The sequence below is a fragment of the Amaranthus tricolor genome, chromosome 5, assembly GCF_026212465.1.
Source record: "Amaranthus tricolor cultivar Red isolate AtriRed21 chromosome 5, ASM2621246v1, whole genome shotgun sequence".
Taxonomy (NCBI): Eukaryota; Viridiplantae; Streptophyta; class Magnoliopsida; order Caryophyllales; family Amaranthaceae; genus Amaranthus; species Amaranthus tricolor.
Genome location: NC_080051.1, coordinates 12,347,343 through 12,371,009, shown reverse-complemented (window position 1 = coordinate 12,371,009; position 23,667 = coordinate 12,347,343). Strand labels below are relative to the sequence as shown.

The 23,667-nt window shown below is 32.7% G+C and overlaps 2 protein-coding genes across 2 annotated transcripts; both read left to right on the top strand.

Annotated features, from left to right (window-relative positions):
* The first annotated feature begins 2,255 nt into the window (after positions 1-2,255).
* Positions 2,256-6,489, top strand: LOC130813437 (inorganic pyrophosphatase 1-like). Its single transcript, XM_057679271.1, has 4 exons — positions 2,256-2,306; positions 5,719-5,778; positions 5,930-6,051; positions 6,300-6,489. Exons 1-4 carry the CDS (start codon positions 2,256-2,258, stop codon positions 6,487-6,489), a joined length of 423 nt encoding a protein of 140 aa, XP_057535254.1.
* An 11,732-nt stretch (positions 6,490-18,221) lies between these two features.
* LOC130813436 (secreted RxLR effector protein 161-like) lies at positions 18,222-18,563 on the top strand. Its single transcript, XM_057679270.1, has one exon. It carries the CDS (start codon positions 18,222-18,224, stop codon positions 18,561-18,563), a length of 342 nt encoding a protein of 113 aa, XP_057535253.1.
* The last annotated feature ends 5,104 nt before the right edge of the window (positions 18,564-23,667 follow it).

Genomic DNA, 23,667 nt, shown 5'->3' with positions numbered 1-23,667 from the left:
ACTATATACTTTTACTATATTCTTTTATTGTTCCATACTTCTATGTCATTAAGATAAAATTCTTAATATTGGCACAAGTACGTTAATGCCACATATGCAATTCAGTAATCTTAATAATTAAGTATGTTCATTTGGTTAATACTCATAACTGTTCCATGCTTCATAGCATCAACACTAACCAAGTTTACCACTGATGAAAAAGCAAAACAATATGATACCAGATATATGTAAGGGTCTGGTTAGGTGAGGAACGTAGTCCTAAACCTTAACTATGGTGGGAGTCGTCACCCCTCCAATACAGTTATGCTCGAGCTCTACAGGATAGGTAGCTAACTTCTTGTCTTACACCGCATTTTACATGCTGGCCAATACGGACACCGGGATTTTATATGTCGGTCCATGGTTTGATATTACCTTATTATCAGGGTCATTCAATCAATACCTATTCACACAAGTACATCAAATTTTTATTACTACAAGTTGACTTTGACTTTGACTTTTACTAACTTAGATGGTAACTTTCTTTATTTAATAATCTAAAATTCTTAATTAAAACGTTAAATTGACCTATATGTCTTTATACGTTCATTTAATTTTATTTATAACTTTATTTTTAGTAGTTCACTAAATTCATACTAACAATTTAATATTCTATTGAAAGTCTCCAGAAAGTAGCTACTAAAATGTATTTCTCTTGAAATAAGTTCCCAAATTCAACATTTCCAACTTTAAAACAAATAAAACTTTATTCTTTTCCCAAATCAAATATTCTAATTATAATTCATGTTAAAACTTCAACATTTGGATAAGTTTTCAAAATTCAACAAGTTCACCAAAATCAATATTTTAAGTTTTGAAAAACAAGTGAAAGTTATTAAGTTCATAAAAGTCAATATTCTAAATTAAAAAAAAAGTAATTAAAAAAAAACTTATAATTTCACGAAAATCTACATTTCTAGTTATAAAATAGGTCATACTTTATAAGTTCACCAAAATAAATTCTTCTAGTAATCAAACAAGTATAAACTTGTATTTTCACAAAAATCAATTTATCTTGTTATAAAACAAGATAAATCTTTATCTTTTTACGTAACTTTTGGGCAAATCATCAGTTAAAGAAATATTTTGTACAAACTAATGATTTAATATCACAAAAGTTACTTTTATCATAAAATTTCATACATTCAAGAAAACACATTTTAATATTTAATAACTTATAAAAAATTTCTCAAAAATATCTTTTTAAATTGTTATTTTATCATTATTATCACAAAAGTAGCTTGTAATAATTTAAAATAGTAAATCATAACTCTTCTTTTTTTTTTTTTAATATGATAGTAAATCATAACTCTTCTTTTTTTTAAATTGTTATTATATATGTGTAGTTTGGGACCTTTTTCACTTAAAAACAACTTAATGTAATTTATCATAGAAAATCCTAGACTTATATAATTAATATAACCTCTTAAAAAAATAGAAACTTAACAAAATAACTTTAGAAATTTATTATAACTTTAAGGATAAACTTTAATATCAAAATAAAGTATAATAACAACATTCTTAGTATAACCATACTTAATAAAAATACGTTCTGAAAATAACTTACTATCTTGTAAACTTGTTTGAAGCTAACATAAACATAACAACAAAAGTTATAACATAAAAGTTCTTAAATATAATAACATTCCTCATATAACACACAAACATACTAACACTAGTTTATAATATGAATTATACTTAATTTCACTAGAATATAATTTTTCACCCAACTTCGTTCTCAACTTGTTCAAAACTTACTAAATTAATATACTAAAAATACTTTTAGCATATAAATACTTAATATAATCTTAATCATAATCTCATCAAACAAACTTCCTTACTAAATATACTCAACATATTTCATACTATGTATATTATAAAGTAAATATAATGTAAAATTTCACATAAAGAGTAAGGTAACAAGTTATAGCATAGTTCCACCATGTATTAGTATTAAGTACTAAATTAGAAAATTAAGAAAATAAGATCCTCCAAGTAGTGCTCTAAAATAAATATTCCGAGCTCCAAGCTATAAGCTCCAAATGCTAGTACTTTCAAGCTCCTAAAATAAATACCCAACTCCAAAAATAATGATCCTCTAAGTATCCAAAGTAATCACTCTAGAATGTTCTAAGTTTTTTCTTTTTGAATTTCTTCATTTAATAACAAAGGTATTAAGTTATTAAGATGCTAATAAAGTGAAAATATAAGAAAGAATGTTAGAAAGGTTTGATGATGCTGGACTAAGCGATCTCATGGCTATCAGGGTATTTATAATGGTTTTTGGCAATTTCTAGTTTATAAGATTGAATGAAAAAGAGTTGTAGGTGTATGGAAGAAGGTTAACTTATGTATATGATTTAGAGTGTCTAACTTAATGTGTAAGAGTTGGCGTGTGTAAGTGAGTCTTTAAGAGATTGGAGTGTAGAAGAAAGTTAGCTTGTGTAAGTAATAAACATGATGATTTAAATAGAAAGGATTTTGGTTTATCAAATTTTTGTTTTAGTATATACAGGTAAATATACATTAAAATAATGGGCAAGTTTGATCATGAAAATATGATAGTTTACTTTGAAAATTTTGCTTAAAAATATACTTAAAGTTAATAATAAAAATACGGCTCATTTTTAGGTATAAAATAACGGAATTAAAGTTACATGGTTAAAATAATAAGTAATAATGTTAGTTTAAAGAAGGAAAATTAAAACGCAACGTTTTACAAAATCGTAAATATAATAATAAAATTTTACTTTTCGTAATATAAAATAATAAAATAGTATTTTGGTGCTTATAAATAAATTTAAACAAAATAATATTTAGAGTTTAATATTTAGAAGGAATTAGAAAATCGGAAAAAGGTTTAGAAATTAAAGATGATTTGAAATGGATAATCAAAAGATATGAATTTAAATTGAAATTTCAGAATAATTTATGGGAAGACTAAGATTAAGAATTTTGAGTCAGTTACCAATGTTTTGTCTATGAAAAAAGAATTGCTAATTTAGAGAAGACTTCATGACTATTGTGGTCTTCAGTGTATGAACTTAATTGTGATGAGTTAGTTTTCAATGGAAATATTGGGTGAAGGAATCTTGATATGTTTGAAATGTTAAGATTGTCTCTTAGCTATTAATAACTAATTTCGAATATTACTGTTTTCGGTATTAAGTACTAAGATAATATAAAAGGATAGTTTTGGATAAAAGAGTTGAAAATGAAATTTGGATGGTAAGATAGTGTTAATGATATACTAATGGGGATTAATATTGCAAGTTCATTTTAATTATGACCTTCTGGCTTGATTGTGATTTTGGAGTTACAAGTATATTATGGGATTAAAATTAGAATAATATTGCGTTTGTGACCTTAAAAGATAAATATTAGGTTGTGTGTTAAGAATGGATTAAGAATTGAGTTGCTATTATAATCTTGAATATGAATTTAGAAAATTGACTGTGACTACGTGTTGGTACCTTAGATAATTGATTAAGGGCTTAGTATTACATAATGAATTATTGTTGCAAATTTGAGAATGTGAGTTAAATAAGGAGTTAGAATGTGTAATAATATATAAAGTGACTAGAGGTGTTCATTCGGGTTATCGGGTCGGTTTCAGACGGGTGTAATTCGGCTCGGTTGGTTTTCGAATCGGTAAATTTTCGGTTGTATACAACAACGGGTCATACTCGGGTCAGATCGGTTGGTTACGGGTTGGTTTAACAACGGGTGTTCGCATTATCGGGTTCAAACCGGTTTGTTATCGGTTGAAATTCGAGTCGCGTGTCAATCGAGCTCGGGTTGTCATCGGTCTTACATTAGTTCGGTTTTTTCGGGCACAAATCGGGTTCGAGCTTTATTTTTCGAGTAGTTATCGGTTACGGAGAACTATCGATCGGGTCAATATCGAAATAAGCTAATAGTCGGGTTTTTAATTGATGTATGCTCATTTTATGGCAGATCAATTTATTTCAATTAGTTTATATATATATATATATATATATATATATATATATATATATATATATATATATATATATATATATATATATATATATATATATATATATATATATATATATATATATATATATATATATATATATATATATATATATATATATATATGACTATTATTTAATAATGCATCATGTTGCTACTTTTGTTAATTGATCAAATATTAAAACTCGATAATCGAAATTCGATTTGTTTGAATGAATAATAAGAATAATCTAAACTATCTCATAGGCTATTAGAATATACATTACTCTATTACACTAATAATCGATTGTTTTTCTAAGTTTGATAATTGATGTTTTTCTAAGTTTGATAATTGAAACTTATTATATATAATAAAGTGAATTAGATTAATCAAGTAATCATAACCATTTTATATGATATTATGTATTTATACTTAGTAGTGACCTTGAATACTTTAAAATAATAAATCTATTACGCTAATAATTCATCGTATTTAATTTAAAACTTAATAATGTTCGGAACTAGACCTATTGGACATTTGGACTGAATGAAACTAATACAAACTATCTTATAGAGTTATAGTTACAGTTACAGATTATCATTTACAGTTAACTCAATGCTATTACTTATTAGTTATTAGTATTACTGAATACTGATATTGAATACTCTAAAGTAATTTATAGGCTATTAGACTATTAATAATCGATCATAATTCACTGATCGTAATTCGATCTATTAAAGACTTATAGTAAATGAAACTAGTACAGTAGTACTCCACCTTTTTTGTTACTTTGAATTAAATAGCCTATATTATGCAATTTTACCAAATTCAATAATAAAAATATTTAATATTTGATATAAAATATTTATATTACTCAAATAAATTAATTTAGATTAAGATAACTAATTGTCCAATTTGATGAATATATTACTCAATTAATACATTACTTGCACAAAATGTTATTGGTTATTTGGATAGCACACGGATAAGGTGTTTTAGCCGTTGGATTATAATTCTAATATCAGATCAGCGGTCAAGAACGTGCCACGTCATCGTTATTTGATAAAACATGGCTATACTTTCCTTTCTTCATCCTTTCCCTTAACAGCGTCATTCACATTTGACATTCCCAAATCCCGCCCAAATAAACCCTAACTCAACTCTCTCTTCTTCATCCTCTCACTGAAACCGGCGGCCCTCTTACAACACCATCTGTTCTCCTCCAATCCGGCTGGTAGAACACGTTCATCTCCGGCAGCCTGTAGTACCGTAGGTACGAAGTTCTTGTTTTTTTCTTTTTCTCTGTACCGTAGCAATTGTATCTGTTAGTAGCAATTTGGCATTCTTTATCTTTCAAAATGAGCTGGTAATTGGAATTAGGCACCAAGTTCTACTGTAAAACTCCTTCTACCTTTTGATCTAACTTTGCTTTGCATTTGAGTTCTAATTTTGTAATTAGGCAGCGTGGTAATTGCATTTGATTTGCATGTTTTAGGGATGTGATTGAGAGGAATGATGAGTTTTGCTTTGAGTAAATTGCTTTGAATTTTGAGTTTTGCTTTGAGTAAATTGCTCTGAGTTTTGATGAGGGGGCTGTGAACTTGATTAAATTTGGTGAAGGATGTGATTCAATTTCTGTATGAACTGTAATGAATAAACATTGTACTGTCAATTGAACAATCTGTATGTACTGATACTAGTTAATGGCTGCAATTCTGTTGCTAGTTATATTCATTGTGTTGGTAGTTCAATTCTCATCTGTATGAAGGTTGAATTGAATTTTACTACTTTTTTTCTGGATATTTTTGGTTTTTACAATAAAAAGGGGTTTGATTTGAATTTTACTAATTTTTCCAATTAATTTTCCTCTTTTTTACTGATAATCTCAAAAATTTTTCTTCAAATTTTCAGGACACATTGATGAAAGAAATGCATTTACAAGGAGTAACAATAAATGATATTGTAGAAGTCCTAAAAAGAACTCCAATTCATCCTCGTATTGTTCCTGCTATTAAAGCTGCTCATTCTGCAGGGTAAGCATAATTTTTTTTCTCTTTAAATATATTGGTAATAATAATATCCCTTATTTCGATACGGTCGAAGATTTATAATTCATTGGTTTTGTATTATGATGGACTGATAGTAAAATTATTCATTAAGTCACACACACTTCTTTGACATTTTTATCAAACAATTTTGGATTTTAGTTATATTGGTAATAATCAATTTTCATATTTTACATATATCTAAATAAATTTTGGTATTTTTGACATTTTTATAGGTGTGATTTGAGGATTGTGAGTGATGCAAATATGTTCTTCATTGAAACAATTTTGGATTTTCTTGGAATTAAGGATTGTTTCTCAGAAATTAACACTAATCCTGGTTATGTTGATGAACAAGAAAGATTAAGGATTTTACCTTATCATGATTTCACAAAATCTCCTCATGGATGCTCCAATCCTGATTGATTGTAACTTCATGGTATTGTTAACATTGTATAAAACTTTAAAGAATGTAATGAACATGTAGATGAGGCAGATTCAAAAATATTAACGGGCGAAACATTATTATACAGGAGAGATTCCGAACATGTACAACATGTCTGATTGAACAGGGTCACTAAAATTATTTGAATCATTTGCTCGCTTGTTTCATTGTTAGTTTACCTAGACAAGATACATATGAATCTTACACTAACAAATGATAAAATCTTAATTGGCGAGTCATAATGATACAGGGTAGATTCCGAGCATGTACAACACATCCGATTGAATGTTGCTGATTGAATGTTAATTTTTGGGGTTAAAAACTTGATATTTGTATATTTTCATTAGGTGGATGTATAAGTGATGGATGTAAATAATTGGGGTAAAAAACTTGATATTTGTATATGTTAATTTGGTGGATGTATAAGTGATGGATGTAAATTTTTGGGGTTAAAAACTTAATATTTGTATATTTATATTTTGTGGATGTATAATTAGAAAATTGAAATTAGACCTAATTTGCTAAAATTAGGCGAAAAATTGATTCGGATTTATAACAGTTCGATTAACAATCGGTTCAGGTTGGTATCAGTTCGGGTTAAAAACAGTTCGATTAATAATCGATTCGGGTTCGTATCAGTTCGGGTTAAAAACAATTCGATCTTAATCGGTTTTAGTCATGTTGCATTCGGTTATGTGCATAATTCGGGTCGGATTTGACTCGGGTCGATCACTGTTCAGTTCCGGTAACATCGGTTAAGGTTTATATGTCGAATATAAAATTCGGTTGCAGTTCGAATTCGATTTTGCCCTTTTCGGTTATCAAACGGTTCGAGTGAAGTATCGGTTCGGGTAATTGCGGTTCGGTATACCTAAAAAACTTACATTTTTTCGGGTCGAATAATTTTCGGTTCCGGGTCGGATTTTCGGGTCGGGTTTGTTTTGAACAGCTCTAAAAGTGACATATAAAAATGTAGTTGGGTTAGCGTTGGTCAACTAGAGATTAATTTGGATTCTAAGAAATATGTGTATGAGTTGGGAATGTGAGATGGATATGAATAAATTGTATATGAAATTGATAAGTAGTAGAATTTGATTATGACTTAGTAGAATGATATGTGATTATATTACGAATTAATTTTTAAGGAGAAGGTAGTTATGTCTATTTTAAGTATGTAATTTCAGATTTTGGTTATTCTACTATATAATTATGAATCTTAATATTGATTTTAATAAAGTAAGGGAGAGTTTTAGTTTTGTTGATATTAGTTACTTTAGTGATCAAGAATAATTGGTGGTTTAAATAAATAAGATATTAGAATTAGTTGTATTAAATTTTAAATAAATAGTTGTTGTTTCATAAAATCAAAGTTAAGAAAACAAAACTCATTAGCTAGTTAATTTAGTTATTATTAAGCAAATATATGTTTATATTGAAGATTTGAATTACATCGAGAAATCATATTAATTGAGGTTGTCGTCTTGCTGTAATTGAAAAGGTTGGATTTATTACCATAAATCTTTAATAGTTACGAAAAAAAGATTACAAAGGTATATATTTAACTTTAGTTGAGATTGGTTTGATTAGGGTAGATGTTCTTCCTAATATAGAAAGTTGTTGGTCGAACCTGGAAATCATAGAATAGTTATTGAAAAATTAACTGTTAGGATTACCCTTGTAGTGTCTCAAGGAATTGGAACCTCATCGAGATTATCTCGACACTACATAATAGTTAGGGGGGTACGTTGATCAGCACCTCGGACTTAGATCTTCTGCTATGGTTTGGCCTTTTGTGGGGTGTGCACACTAGGGATCCTTGTCTAATAGTTATCCGAAGGGCCTAGCTAGCCCGATGGAAAAGAAAGTTCATTCCATTCCATATATTTTTGATTTAAAGACTTTGAAAGAAAAAGTTTTAGTAAAAATAATAGAAAAGAAAGTTCAATCTATAAAATTGATGATTTCTAGACTTTGAAAGAAAATGTTTTGGCAAAGAAAGAGGAAAGATATTTGATTTAAAAAAACTGAAAATAAAGAATATAGAAAAAGGTTTTATAATGTAATTATATAGCGTTGTCTTTGCAAAAATAAATGTTTTGTAGGATATGATAAATGAATCCTACTGCATATGTATTTGGATTTATAGTAGGGTATTTAACTCAGTCTGTTTGGCTAATACTACATGCCGATATATGACCTAAATGAAGGTTAGAGTCTGCGTATAATCAGAAAGCAATACCAAGTCATTATGTGTAAATATAGTTATAAGTTCTCCTTTTCTCTATATTTATGTACAATTATTATTTTTGGTTGGATTGTGAGAGGATGTAAGCTATGTTAAATGTGTACTTAGTATAAGTTGACTATGTGGTTTTGTTCTTTGAACCTATCCTGGTAGGGGACAGATTTTGAGAAGATTGAGAATGATGAAGTCAACGACAATTGAAAGCTTAGTAATCAACAATGTAATCTCAACCAGTCATATAAAAGAATGTAAGTAAAGCAAATCTTTATTTAAAACTATTGTAGTACTTGATTGGCGCATGTGCCACTAGCTAGTTGTTAATTTAAAATGTTGATTTTGAACTTGCCGGGTGAATGTAAGTCAAAAGGAAATTTTTGGTTTAACCGAATTACAAATGGAAATCTGCCGGATTTTATGCATAAATTTATATATTTTAAATCGTTTAAATGATTCTTATTATGAAATTTCTTTACATCTTTCAAAGGTTGTTAACTCTAATATTTAAATTCTTTGATAGATGTTTAGTGGATGATATAATCATTTCAGTAATTGATTATATCATCAACATAATAGCTCACTATAAGTATTAAGCTTAGTAGTTTCAGGTTATTACACAATGTTTGTCAAAAACATATGAAATGCAAATGAAGAATCAACGGCTAACCTCATTGGTTGAGTCTTTGAATAGAAGGAAAGATTAGGAGCAGAAAATGAGCCGATTCGAAGCAAGGCTTGAGCATATTGATGGAGGACAAAAATAGGGGCAGGCTTCTGTTTCATTGCCGCCTATTTCCGGTGCGATTAAGGAGCATGATGCTAGGCTTTAGAATTGCTTTATGGTGATGGTTTGAATAGTGGTTCGAAGAATAGGCAGGCGACCAATAATCCCTCGATTTCAAAAGGTATGGCTTTGAGTTTTATCTCTTCCTCTATTTCTAATGGTTTAACTCGTGCTATTTTGGATAGAGATGAGGTATGTAACTTAAAATCGAAATGGTTAGCCATATGTGCTATGTTTATTGTTGGATTTCGTCCTAGCTTGGTTTGTGTTTAGTAGATTTTTTAAGACTAAACGGCCAAATCTTGGTGATTTTACGTGTATTTTGCATGATAATGGGTATTTCTTAGTAAGATGTAAGGACGATTTGATTGTTTTTGAGATCCTAAATGGAGGGAATGCTATGCTTGGTAAGAGGCCAGTCTTGATTCGCAAATGGAATGAAAATTTCAACTTCAAAAGTGATATTCTTAAGGTAGTCATGGTGTAGGTTCAGTTGCTAAACTTACCCACTATGTTTTGGGTGTTATGTCACATAGTAGGATTGGGAGCTTGCTTAGAGTTCCCATTGCTGCTAATGAATGCACAACTACGCAGAATAGAGTAAGCTATGCACGTATTTTGGTTGAGGTTTATGTCTTTAAACCTTTCCCAAAGCCATTATGGTAGCGGAAGCGGAGGGCAAGGTCTATGATCAAGCCTTCTTTGTTGAATGGATCCCACATTTTTGTCAAAAGTGTCAGGTTCTAGGACATAAAAGTGATCTGAACAAGTCTTCTAAGAGTAGTAATGCATTTGTAGCTGTTCCTAAACATGTTTCCACTCAATTAGTTCTAGGCCCTAGTTCAGTTGTCCCTGAGACTGATGGTGGTTGTGATGGGGAAGAGGAATGGGTAAAGGCTACCAATCAGAAGAAGGCTAAGGGTGTTCTACTTGGCAGTGAAGTTGGTAGCACTGATAGCATTAATAGTGGAAATGTTGAGGGTGCTGGGATACCCTTAAATCCCATCCTTGTGCCATGAATTGTTCTACTTGGAATGTAAGGAGGCTTAGTGCAGCTTCTAAATCTACAAGCATTGGTGCGTGGCTTCGTTCTAATAAAGTATGTTTAGTTGCTTTACTTAAAACTCGTGGTAAGGGGTATCAGATTGATAAAACTGCTTCTTCGATTGAGAAAGGTTAGAGTTGGAGTAGTAATAAAGAATGTCATAATAAAGTTCGCATTCTCTTGGGTTGGGCATCTGAGCATTTGGAGGTTTTGGTGGTTAAGACATATCTTTAGTTCATGCATTGTGGGGTTCACTGTTAGACATAGTAGAGATTCTTTTTGGTTCACTATGGTTCATGGGTTGAATAGTATCTCTAATAAGAAAGAGCTTTGGAAGGAGCTTGTTGATCTTTGTTTAAGTATAGTGGAGCCTTGGTGTGTTATGGGTTATTTTAATGTTGTGTTTGATGGGCATTATAGGTCTAATAATAGGCATGTTTCTGCTTATGAAATGAAGGACTTTTTTCGGTGTATTGAGGATTCTCATCTTGTTAGTCCTCATTCATTCGGTCATTGGTTTTCGCAGCATAATAATGTTTCAGGTGAGGGTAGGGTCACCTATAGGTTTGATCATGCTTTTGTGAGTGAGCTCCGGTTGGATCAGAAGGAAAATACTGTGGTGCAGTATCATAATCATGTTATTTCGGACCATACTCCGTTGTTGTGTAAAGTAGCTGAGCTGGATAGGGGTCTACGACGGCCTTTTCAGTTCCTCAATTACTAGGTTGACAATAAGGTTATCCTTAGTTGCTGAGTCTTGGAATGTCGAGTGCAACGATTTTGATATGGATAGAGTGTGGCATAAGCTGAAGAGGGTTAAGAAGAGGCTTAAAATTACATATGCAGCAATTTTAGGGTGTCCATGAGCGTATTCAGTTGTGGCAAAAAAGCCTTAACGAGGTTCAAGGTCAGTTAGCTCCTTTTGATGGAAGGTTCCTTGACTTTGAGAGAGAGACTTGTTCACATCTCCAAAAGTGACAAGCTGTTGAAATTAGTGCTTTGAGGCAAAAATCCAAATTTTAGTGGCTTAAGGAGGGGGACCTTAATACTCGATATTTACATACTATGGTGAACGATAGAACCAGTCGTAGCAAGACTGATTTCTTAAAAGATGGGAATGGAAAAACATTGGTGGATAAGGAGGAGATTGTTTCTTTTATTATTGACTTCTGTAAAAGTTCGATGGGCTCTAGAGCCGATTCTTGTGTTGGGATTGAAATCCAAGCTATCATGGTTGGCCCTCAACTTACCTATGCTCAAGCTCTTAGTCTTACTAAGCCTATTTCACATGAGAAGGTCGTGGATGTATTGAACAGTATTGATGATACTAAAAGTCCTGGGTTAGATGGCTTTTCTTCCTTATTTTTTATAAAGTCTTGGCGTATTGTTAAACATGATATCCTAGTTGCTGTGAATGATTTCTTCTATGATGATATTTTCTTTCCCCCTGTTAGCATAACTGTTAATATTCCATTGAGTGGTGTTTTTGGAGAATGTTTCGAGTGAGCTAGGTTTTCCTTCTATATTTATATCCTGGATTATGAAGTGCATCTCTTCTGTCTCTTATTCCATTTGATCAAGGGTATACCTAATAAGACTATTCTTGCTTAGAAAGGTTTATAGAAAGGGGATCCTATGTCACCATTTTTGTTTGCCATTTCTATGGATAATTTTCTCTGTCCCTATCAAAATTTAAGGGGGGATATTAAGTATCACCCCAAGTGAAAAAAAGTGGGTATTATAGAGATTATGTTTGTTGATGATTTACTTATCTTCACTAAGCCTAATCCTCAATCTTTGGTCAGACTTAGAATTTGATTGATACTTTTGCTTTGATTTCTGGGTTGCACATTAATAGTAATAAAAGCTCTATATATCTTGTTGGTGTTCAAAGGGAGAATAAGTATAGAATTCTTAACTCTATTGATGTTCCTAAAGGAGATCTCCCCTTTAGATATCTTGGTCTCCTTTTGTCTGCTAAGCGCCTTACTTTGCATTGTTGTAAGAGTCAGTTAAAAAGAAGTCGCACCAAATCCAGATGACAATGACAAACTACAAATGGATGTTCCCACCAACATCAGTGGCAACATCTAGATGGTGTCTGAGAAGAGAAAAGGGCGAGGTCCTACGAAAAGCCTCAAAGTCAAAGAAACCATGGAATAAAATGCCTTGGGTCAACCTTGTGGCAAATCGCGTAGACAATATGGAAAACAAATTTGCATACGTATTCGTAAGATTTTCATAATGTACACATTTTCATATTGTACGCATGGAATGAAGTTCCAGAGAGTTTGAAGAACTCTTTATGGGATGATACTGCGGTAAGCAACTTTACTATTTTATTCATTTAAATTCATTTTTAAAATTAATTTAATTGAAATGTATGAATAATTAATATAATTTTTCTTTGTTGTAGAATCCTTTTCACATTAAACCCAATAATGAGAATGTTTTTCTTTCAGCTGTTGCGGAAAGATGTAGAGATTTCAAATCCAAACTGGTAACTGGATGGATCTCTAAGGAGATCTTGCTTTAAGGAGTTCAAACTTGATTTGTTTTACAGTAAACTTGACACACAACACTAATTAGTATATACTGTTGTTTTGAAAATGGTTAGAATTGAAAAAATAAACATATGCTTGACGTGCCAAGTTGTGTTTTTAAGGTCTTTTAAGCTTTTATGGCACTTACTCGCTTTATGTAGTTCAAACATGATTTATTTTGCATTAAATATGGCACAAAAAACTAATTGGTATATTATGGTTTTGAAATGGTTAAAATTGAAAAAAATAGGCATATCTTTGAAATTACGCGCTAAGTTGCCTTTTTTTAGCCTTTTTAAGCTTTTATGGTACTAACACAATTTAAGTAGCTCTAACTTGATTTGGATAGAACTCTTTATGGGATAATATTGTGGTAAGCAATTTTATTCTTTTTATTCATTTAATTTCATTTTAAAATTAATTTAATTGACATGTACGACTAATTAATATAATTATTCTTTGTTGTAGAATCCTTTTCACATTAAACCCAATAATGGGAATGTTTTTCTTTCAGCTGTTACTGAAAGATATAGAGATTTCAAATCCAAACTGGTAACTGGATGGATCTCTAAGAAACGTGAAAAATCCTGTATAATCAAGAAGGTCAAAAAGAAAAAACGTAGGTGGAGATTAATCAAATGTTTCCCAAGCACCTACAAAGATGCCCTGTAAAACATGGGGTCATATATCTAAGAATGAATGGAAAGCATTTGTTGCAAAAAAAACTACTCCCAACGAAGTTGTAAGAATTCCATTATACTAGCTTTTGGTTTTAATTTATTTTTTTTGATTCAATCATTAAACTAACATATGTCATTTGATTTCTATTGATTAATTAGGAAAAGCGTGGCAAAGCTTCTAAATCTGCAAGCAAAAGAAAGTTTTACTATCGCTTAGGTCCAAAAACGTATGATTAGGCTAGAAAAGAGTGGGTGGATGCAGGTTTATACCCCAATCTGAGCCCCACAGCCTCATCTACGACTACCATTGCATATGTTAATACTCCTGCTGGAGATCTGGTGCGAGATTTGTATTGCAGACTTCATTCTCGAGATTCAAGTGGTAAATTTACCATTATTGATCAAGGAACGAAGAAGGTTGCTGATGTGTGGTGAGTTTTGAAATTGTTAATTATATGCTTGATTTGTTTTTTTTTTTTTTACTTTAATTTACTATAAACTAATTGTTATGTCGCTTTTTTTTTAACAGATGGGCTGGAAGGAAAAAAAAGCAATGGGGGAGTTCACCCATAGAGGCAATGTTGATGCATTGTATATGGTCTTAAGGAAAGACCATAAAAGGCGAGTTAGTTGGAAAAGGAGGGGTTCGCGTGGGGGTTAAAGAAGACCTTTAGCAAAGAGTGTGTCGCTTCTCAATCAAGCACGATGACACCCTAAGATGTAGCGGCCTTCAAAAGTGAAATTGAGAAGGGTGTATTGGAAAAGGTTATAGCCCTTTTGTAGAAAATGAGGTTACCCCATGTTTACTTGGCAAATACCAAGGATCAGCAAAGTTAACATGAAGATCCTAAGGTTCCAGTCGAGCCAATACCCGAGCCGTTTACCTTCGTTGCACAAAATCCAACCCCCGAGCCCATTACCCCCATTGCTCAAAATCCTGAGCCAACACCCGAACCCGTGTTAAAGGTACATAGTTTTTAATATATAAGAATCTATTTAAATTGCAACGTATTTTAATATTGTGATACTAATTATACTAAACATAATTTTCAGGAGGCGACTCCTTGTTCTCCTTTTCTACCTCCGTTAGGTGTAGCCGGTGGTAGCGACTTAATTGAGGTTGCATATGCTGTGGTGCTGCCAAGCAGAGAAGGCCAAACAGTGCATTACAAGCCTGTTACAAGTGACCAGATAAGTGTGACAGTAGAAACTATTATCAAGGGGTTTGAATATTTCTCACTCCCGGTTCCCATGCCAGAAAGGAGACTCAAGAAACTTTCCAACGCCCAAGGTAGTTACTGAAATAATTGGAAAATTAAGAAACGTTTGCATTTCTTTGCAACGCTTTTAAAATGGTTTCAAAGCTTCGCCTTTTTCCTTCAAAAAATCAACGCATGTAAATCCTGAAAAATCATCAATTGTAACTAATATGTAAGACTTAATTCTTAAGCTTCTTACTCGCATTGGCCCACACAATCTTGTAGAACTTACCATCTTTTTCAGTCCACAAGGGTCCAACGTGTATACCTCATGTAGGGGCTAAGGTCCCAATGTATATTATACTAATGCATTTGCAAATTGCTAATCATATTTTTCATAGAATTTAGTTATTTAGCATCCTAAGTCCATTAGATCAATTATTTAAGCAATATGCAATTGCGTAGAAGAAGTAGTTTCAACTCCTACGTAGACTATTATTGGTCACAAGTTTAAATTAATTACATTTTTAATGTCAAAATTATCTCTCTTTTATTTGAGGTATCCTAAACCCTACTTAACGTATTCTAAATATCTATTTAAGGTATCTAAAACCATACTTGAAGTATAGAATTTAGTTATTTCACAACCTTAAACCCTACAAGTTCAAATTAATATGCTCTAACTTAGCGTAAAGTATAGAAATGTAATACCACAAATTTATTTTTTCGCAGAAATTAATTTAATAACATCCTCAAGGATTTGTTGAACCTAGAACAAACATAACACGGTAATGAAAGTCGTGATAAAAGAATATTATGCATTACAAAAAAATAAAAAAATAAAAAATAAAAAAAGCACACACCATAAGTAGCCATTTACTGCTAGAGTGGCTAAGATGGATATAGCATTCTAGTGGTTGATCCGAAATAGCATATCGATCCTTCTCAGTCTGTCAAGATAATCTTTCAAAAATAAGCATATTAGTAATACCAAACAAAACAAAAAAATTCATAAATAAGCTAATACAACAATAACGCGCCTACCTATTTGATTACTATGTACACCTCCCAACTATAATGCCAAGGAAATGGCATACGTCGAAATCTGGTATAGACTCTGTAGAGCTTGGTATGGGAACTTGATACTTGATAAATATTAAGTATATATCTCTCCATTTCAAAAAGGATTATTTGCCTAAAACCACCATCAACTACACCTTTTAATCTCAAAACCACCCTCAATTAACATATTTTCAAATATGTAATCTTACCATCACCCCGACACAACACAATTAACTTACCGCTAACTTTTATAATTTTTTAAGTTAATATATGCCTAACACCACTCCAACTAATTATTCTAATTTAACAATAACTTATTTTTTTCTAACCATCATTGGATTCCTTCTCTTATACCATCATTAGAAAATAAGAAATATGTCATAACTTTATTGATGAGTTTTCCAAGTTTTGTTATGTGTACCTTTTACATACAAAAGATGAGGCTTCTAATTACTTTAAGATTTACTAAAATGAAATAGAACTACAAATTGGTAGTAAATTTTAAAGGTTAAAAACCGAAAAAGGAGGTAATTATTATGAACCAACTTATTTTAATTCAATAGGTATTATACAAGAAACAACCGCCTAATACGCACCACAATCAAATGGTGTGGCAAAGAGGAAAAATCGTACTCTATAAGAGATGTTTAATTCCATGTAATCCTACTCTGGCTTGAGTGAAGGATTTTGGGGTGAAGCAATGTTGACGGCTTGTCACATTCTTAACCGGGTTCCAATGAGAACAAATAAGGAAACTCCTTATGAGCTTTGGTACAAAAGAAAACCAAATTTAAGCTATCTTAAAGTTTGGGGTTGTAGGGCTATTGTAAGATTGCCCGGTAACAAAAGAAAGAAACTCATTGAACGAAAAGTTGAATGCATTTTTATAGGTTATGCTACCGATAACAAAACTTATAGGTTTTATGTTATAGAACAAAATGACTGCATGTCGATTCATTCGATTATTGAGTCATGAGATGCAATTTTTAATGAAAATAGTTTTCATCATTGAGTAGACAAAGAAATCTACAAGTTTGTACCAATGACAATGTTGATGATAATCAACTAGATTCACCTGTAGATGCAATGAAAGTTTTTAACTAGATGAACTACAAAGTGTTGATCCTATTCCTAAACAGAGTAAGAGACAACGGAAAGCTAAAAGTTTTGGACCGGATTTCGAAGTATTTTTTGTTGAAGGTACTAGAAGCAAAATTTCTTCTAGTGTTTCATATTTATTCAATGTGTAAAGCGGCCCATTGACTTACGGACATGCTAAGGCATCACACGATAATGCTTTTTGGATAGAAGCTATTGATGATGAGATGCAATCCATCATGGGAAATATCACTAGGGTTGAATTGATCTTCCTCCTACTTGTAAACCAATACATTGCAAGTGGATTTTTTGAAAGAAAATGACGATTGATGGTCCTATTGACAAGTTCAATGCCCGTTTAGTGGCACAAGGCTTTAGACAAAAGCTTGGTATCGATTATTTTGATACATAAGCAACTCTTGCAAGAATAACGACTATTCGGTTAATGGTAGCTTTAGCTACAATTTATCATCTAGAGATCCATCAAATAGATGTTAAAACCGCAGTTCTATATGGGAAATTAGATGAGGAAGTTTATATGAAACAACCCCAAGGGTTTGTTTTAGAAGGACAAGAGCAAAAGGTGTGTAAATTTGTTAAATCCTTATATAGACTTAAATAAGCACCTAAGCAATGGGATCAAAAATTTGATGAAATAATTTCTTCCCTTAGTTGAAGTTGAGTCAAGCTGATAAGTGCGCATAGAAAACTTGATAGCTATGGTAATGGGGTTATCATTTATCTATATGTAGATGACATGCTCATCTTTGGTACTAGTTTAGTACAAGTTCAAGAGGCAAAAGACTTTTTCTCTAGAACCTTTCAAATGAAGGATATGGGGGAGGCCGATGTGATCTTAGGTATTAAGATCATGAGACAAGGTAAGCGATTAAAGCTAAGTTAATCTCACTATGTTGAGAAAATACTTAAGCGGTTTAGCATGCTTGATAAGGCACTGGTCTCTACTCCCATTGAACCAGGTATGAAATTTTCCAAACATACCGGACAACCTATTTCATAATTGGAGTATTCAAACGTCATTTGTTCTTCGATGTATGCCATGACCTATATAAGGCAAGACATAGCTTTTGCGATTGGCAAACTAAGTAGATTTACAAGTAGCCCGGATCCCCATCATTGCATGGTGATAAGGAGAGTATTAAGATACTTGTTGCATACTAAGGATTATGGTATTGCATATAGTGGAGAACCTCTTATTTTGGAAGGTTACTCCGATGCTAGTTGGATCACTAATGAAGAGAATGATTCTTCCACTAGTGGTTGGGTGTTTATTTATGGGGGAGGTGTCTTCTCATGGTCCTCTAAGAAACAAACATGTATAGCTGATTCTACTATGTCAGCAGAATTCATAGATCTTGCCTCAGCATCAAGTGAAGCTTAGTGGTTAAGGAATCTCATGTTTGAGATACCTTTGGTACCTAAGCCAATTTCACCGGTGGCAATTCATGCAGATTGCATGACAGCTTTAGTAGGGCTTATAGTCAAGTGTATAATGGTAAGTCTCGTCATACTGCTCTGAGGCACAGCCTAGTGCAAGGACTTATCATTAATGCGGTCATAACAAAACACTAAGTTCAATGTGGCTGATTCTTTTACGAAAGCCATGAGTAGGAATTCAATGGAACAAACGTCAATTGAAATCAGATTATGTCAATAAAAATCATTTGGAAAAGCCCGATTCACACATAAGTAACATCGTGTCTTGAATTCAATGTTGTAAAATTCCTTTTGATTTTTGTAAGCAACAAGTTCTAATGACCTATCATTGCTTTGGACCGTGATGAACGAGGTAGTCATCCATTAAAAGTTCTCAAGATTAAGAGTTGAAGAGTTCTTGATGTTGTATCTGTTTCATGGGGATATGTTTTATTCTTGATGAGAACCTACCTATATAAGTTTGAAGCGTGGTCGCTTCAAGTAACCAAGATTGGCATACCGACTATGATAAACTTATGAATAAGATACGGACACGGCCTTATAATGTGTCAGCTTAATGAATTGTTGTTTTTTATTTTGTGTGTACTTCATTTTTGAGTGGTTGGAAGGGTTATTTAATTAAAATCCGAATGGATATCAATTCTGGCTCGATCACTTGTAAAGTGTGTTGTACTAGGCGTTAATTCAATCTGTAGGGACATTAGCGTTGATGCATGAAATGGAATTATAAAATTTGTTTTGTAATTGAGAAAGAGGTTTTAATATACTCTAATTATGGGAGGATTGTTGAAAATTTAGTGTATATTAAATCCTATAAGAAATTATCACCAAGTACTACAAATAGTAGTGGGAAAAATATATTAAAAATACAAGGTCCAAAAGTGGTTTAAAGGATAGGACAAAAGGCAAATTGGAAAACCGAGTCAGCAAGAAAATCCGGCTCGGCTTTTCTGGAATAGTGCCTAAAGCCGACTCAGCTTTAGGTACTGGAAAATGATTATGTCCAGCAGGAAAAGCCGAGTTGGCTTTCTTGGTATGGAACTAAAGTCAACTCAGCTTTAGGCTTTGATTAGACCGTTATGACTTTAGGTTTTCTTTGAATTAAGTGCATTGGATTTCTTCTCTTATTCCATATCAAATCTGATATTACAAAGGCTAAATGAGGAAGAATAATGCTCATGAATAACATAGTTATAATGGTATTGATTGGTGGTCATTATGGTTGATCATTAATGGGCGATTGAATCTGCCATGACCCTTTATTATACTTGAACTAGTATAAATAGGGGGTTGGGGAAGGATGTTACACACACCTAATTTTTGAATTCTTTATATTTGCTTTCTCTCTTACTTGTGTTCTTTCAAGAAGAGTTATAAACTTCTTATTAGCATTTTCAAAGTTTATAATTCATCAAACACTTTGTCATTAAGTGACATAACCTAAGTACCACTTGTGGAAAAACCTCATTTGCTGCGGTTTTTTGGCTATAATATGCTACAGTTTTGGCCCCAACCATTAGTGATAGCAGCAAATAGCCTATTGTAAATGCTACAACCATATGCTGCGGGCCTCCTTAAAACCGCAGCATATAGTAGAAGACTGTATGCTGCGGGTCTCCACAAAACCGCAGCATATAGTTTTGCACTATATGCTGCGGTTTTATGGAGGCCCACAGCATATATATTATAATTTTTTTTTTTGCTATTTTCGTTTAATACTAATAAATAATCCAATAATGTACAATATAAACAATGATTAATCCAATAATCCAATGATAATCACCAATTATCACCAATAATCTTTTTGTAAACTTTCGATCGTATATATAATAATATGTACATATACAAATTAAAGTCCTAAATGTAAACTAATTACGTTATTTACCAAGAACAAAAATTAGCAAGATACGCGGCAATCTTGTCTTTCAATTGGCGATTTTCTTCATCTCTCAAAGGGTGTGTTTCCCTTGGAATTTCGTATAAAGCCTATAATATAATATTAAATTAAATGATACATAAACATTAGATTTTACTAATAGTAAATATATAATATTATAATTTAAGAACGTAACAAATACTTACGGCGTCAATGTTTTCGACTCCAACCTCCTTCACGGATTGTAAGATATCGTCCATGTATTTGAGAGTGTAGTAGCCGCAATCAACGGTATTATCAGCTTGTCGAAAGCACTAAGAGAAAATAGATGTTAGTGCCAAAAAAGCTTAAAAACCCATAAAATTGCAACTTAGCACGTAATTTCTAGCATATGACTATTATTTTCAATTCTAACCACTTCAACAAAATAATATATACCAAATAGTATTGTGTGCTAAGTTTCGTGCAAAACAAACCAAGTTTGAGCTACTTTATGCGCGAAAGTGCCAAAAAGGCTTTAAAACCCACAAAATCGCAACTTAACACGTAATTTCTAGCATATGACTATTATTTTCAATTCTAACAACTTCAACACAATAATATATACCAAATAGTGTTGTGTGCCAAGTTTCGTGCAAAACAAACCAAGTTTGAGCTACTTTATGCGCGAAAGTGCCAAAAAAGCTGAAAAACCCATAAAATCGCAACTTAGCAAGTAATTTTTAGCATATGACTATTATTTTCAATTCTAACCACTTCAACACAATAATATATACCAAATAGTGTTGTGTGCCAAATTTTGTGCAAAACAAACCAAGTTTGAGCTACTTTATGCGCGAAAGTGCCAAAAAAGCTTTAAAACCCATAAAATTGCAACTTTACTACAAATTGTGTTGAAGAACGAACATAGCTCGGTAATAGCATATCTCACATGTTTTGGCAGTATTCCATGGATTGCAATTGGTAAGAACACTTGCATCATTACATGGCAATCGTGAGATTTCATGCTTCCCAACTTCAGCTCACTATTTAGGGTCACAAATCTCTTCATGTTGGATGAGTACCCAGACGGAACCTTAATGCCATACAAAGACTCACAAAATGTCCGCTTCTCTACTTTGGAAAATGTGTAGCAAGCTAGAGGCAAATAAACTTTGTCATTACTCATCTACTTCTTACCACCCTTTCCCTTGTTACTGCCACCAACTTCATCAGCTCTATTTCTTTTCTAACTCACCTTAACATGTGCCCACAACTCCGGACGAAGACCCTTACATTCAAAGCAATCTTGCACAACCCTATCATCCTTTGTTCTTACCTGGAATGTTTATGAGAGTCCTGAGTATGGCATCGCATACATCTTTCTCTATATGCATAACGCCAAGACAATGCCTAACCTGTAGATCTCTCCAATGTGGAAGCTTCCAAAAGATTGATTCTTTTTTCCATAATCGGTCTTCACCCCCTTGCATTTGCCCTGTTTTACCAAATACAGTCTCAACTCCCTTAACCTGTTCATAAACCTCATAACCGGTCAATGGTCGACGAGCTACACGGGTCCTCAACCTCCCCGTTGAACATCTTCTTCTTCTTAAGATATTGGTGATCTTGTGGGATGAACTTTCGATGGTGCATGAATACGTGTTTGCACATAGGAATACACGTGGATTCCATGTCATCGACACATATTGGGCATGCTTTCTTCCCTTTGTTCTTATACCCGGATAAGTTGTCATATGCCGGAAAATCATTAACGGTGCATAAAAGCATTGCACGCAAGGTGAACTCCTCATTAGCATATGCATCAAACACGGAAACGCCTTCATCCCACATCTTTCTCAAATCATCAACGAGAGGTGCAAGATATACATCTATGTCATTACCAGGTTATTTAGGACCCGAGATAAGAAGCGAAAGCATAATGTACTTACGCCTCATACACAACCAAGGTGGCAAATTATAGATCGCTAACAGTACCGGCCAAGTACTATGTTGAGAACTAAGATTGCCGAATGGGTTCATTCCATCCGTACACAGTCCGAGCCTTAAATTATGAACCTCATCCCCAAAAGTCTTATGCAACCTATCAATACTCTTACACTCCAGAGAATTAGATCGATGTCTGAGCAATTGACCTTTCTTCACCCTATCTGCATGCCACCTTAAATTTAACGCATTTTTCTTTATAGAAAACAAGCGCTTGAATCTAGGTATTATTGGAAGATATCACAATACCTTAGCCGGGGGCCCTTTAGCATCCCGAGCCCCTTTACGCTTGTAGCGCGATAAGCCACACCTAGGACACTCTTCTAAGTTCTCGTTTTCATTCCGATACAATACACAATCATTCGGACACGCATGAATCTTCTGGAACTCTAAGCCGAAAGGACACATGAGCTTTTTGGCATAATATGTCGACTTTGAAAGTTCATTGCCCTTAGGAAGCATCTCACCTAACGCTTTTAATAACATTGTGAAACTAGTGTCGCTCCAATTGAACTTTGACTTAATGTTGAAAATTGTCAACGCTGCTGTTAGTTTGGTGAACTTTGTACATCCAGCCAAAGGCTTTTGAGAAGCCTCTGTCAACAAGTCAAAAACACGAGGACGTTTTCCTAATTCATCCTCAACTCCCTCCATCATCTCATCAACACGATCCACATCCTCATCGACATTATCTTCATTTGTCTCATACCCATAAACATGATCTACTACATCCTCATTGACATCAGCTACATTATTGACACCTCCACAACACTTTTCTCTTTGTAAACTCCCTCCTCACCATGCCAAACCCAAACATGATATTGAGGCCTAAACCCACGTCGAAGTATGTGCTCCCTAAGGATATCAACACTATTTACCTTTGATGCATTGCCACAAGTGACACATGGGCAATAAAAACCAACTCCCCCCGTCCAAACTTGATGTTCAACTGTAATACTACAAATTTCTAATACGCCATCAATAAATTCTGACGATTCAATGCTTCCATACATCCAAGAATAATCTTTTGTCATCCTAATTAGTGTGATTAATTAATTCAAAACAAGATTAATACACATAGATACTTATTTATACCAAACAAATTTAACCCTAAAAATATAAGCACTACATTGTGTTCTAAAATAAAATCACTTAGAATAATTAACATTGTATACTTCATCTTTCA

Bases quoted from the DNA above. Each gene is read 5' to 3' on its own strand.
- LOC130813437 (XM_057679271.1), top strand. From the start codon at position 2,256: ATGTTAGAAAGGTTTGATGATGCTGGACTAAGCGATCTCATGGCTATC. The intron at 2,307-5,718 runs GTATTTATAATG...TACTGATACTAG, and splicing joins GCGATCTCATGGCTATCAGG to TTAATGGCTGCAATTCTGTT. The intron at 6,052-6,299 runs GTAAGCATAATT...ACATTTTTATAG, and splicing joins AAAGCTGCTCATTCTGCAGG to GTGTGATTTGAGGATTGTGA.
- LOC130813436 (XM_057679270.1), top strand. From the start codon at position 18,222: ATGACCTATATAAGGCAAGACATAGCTTTTGCGATTGGCAAACTAAGT.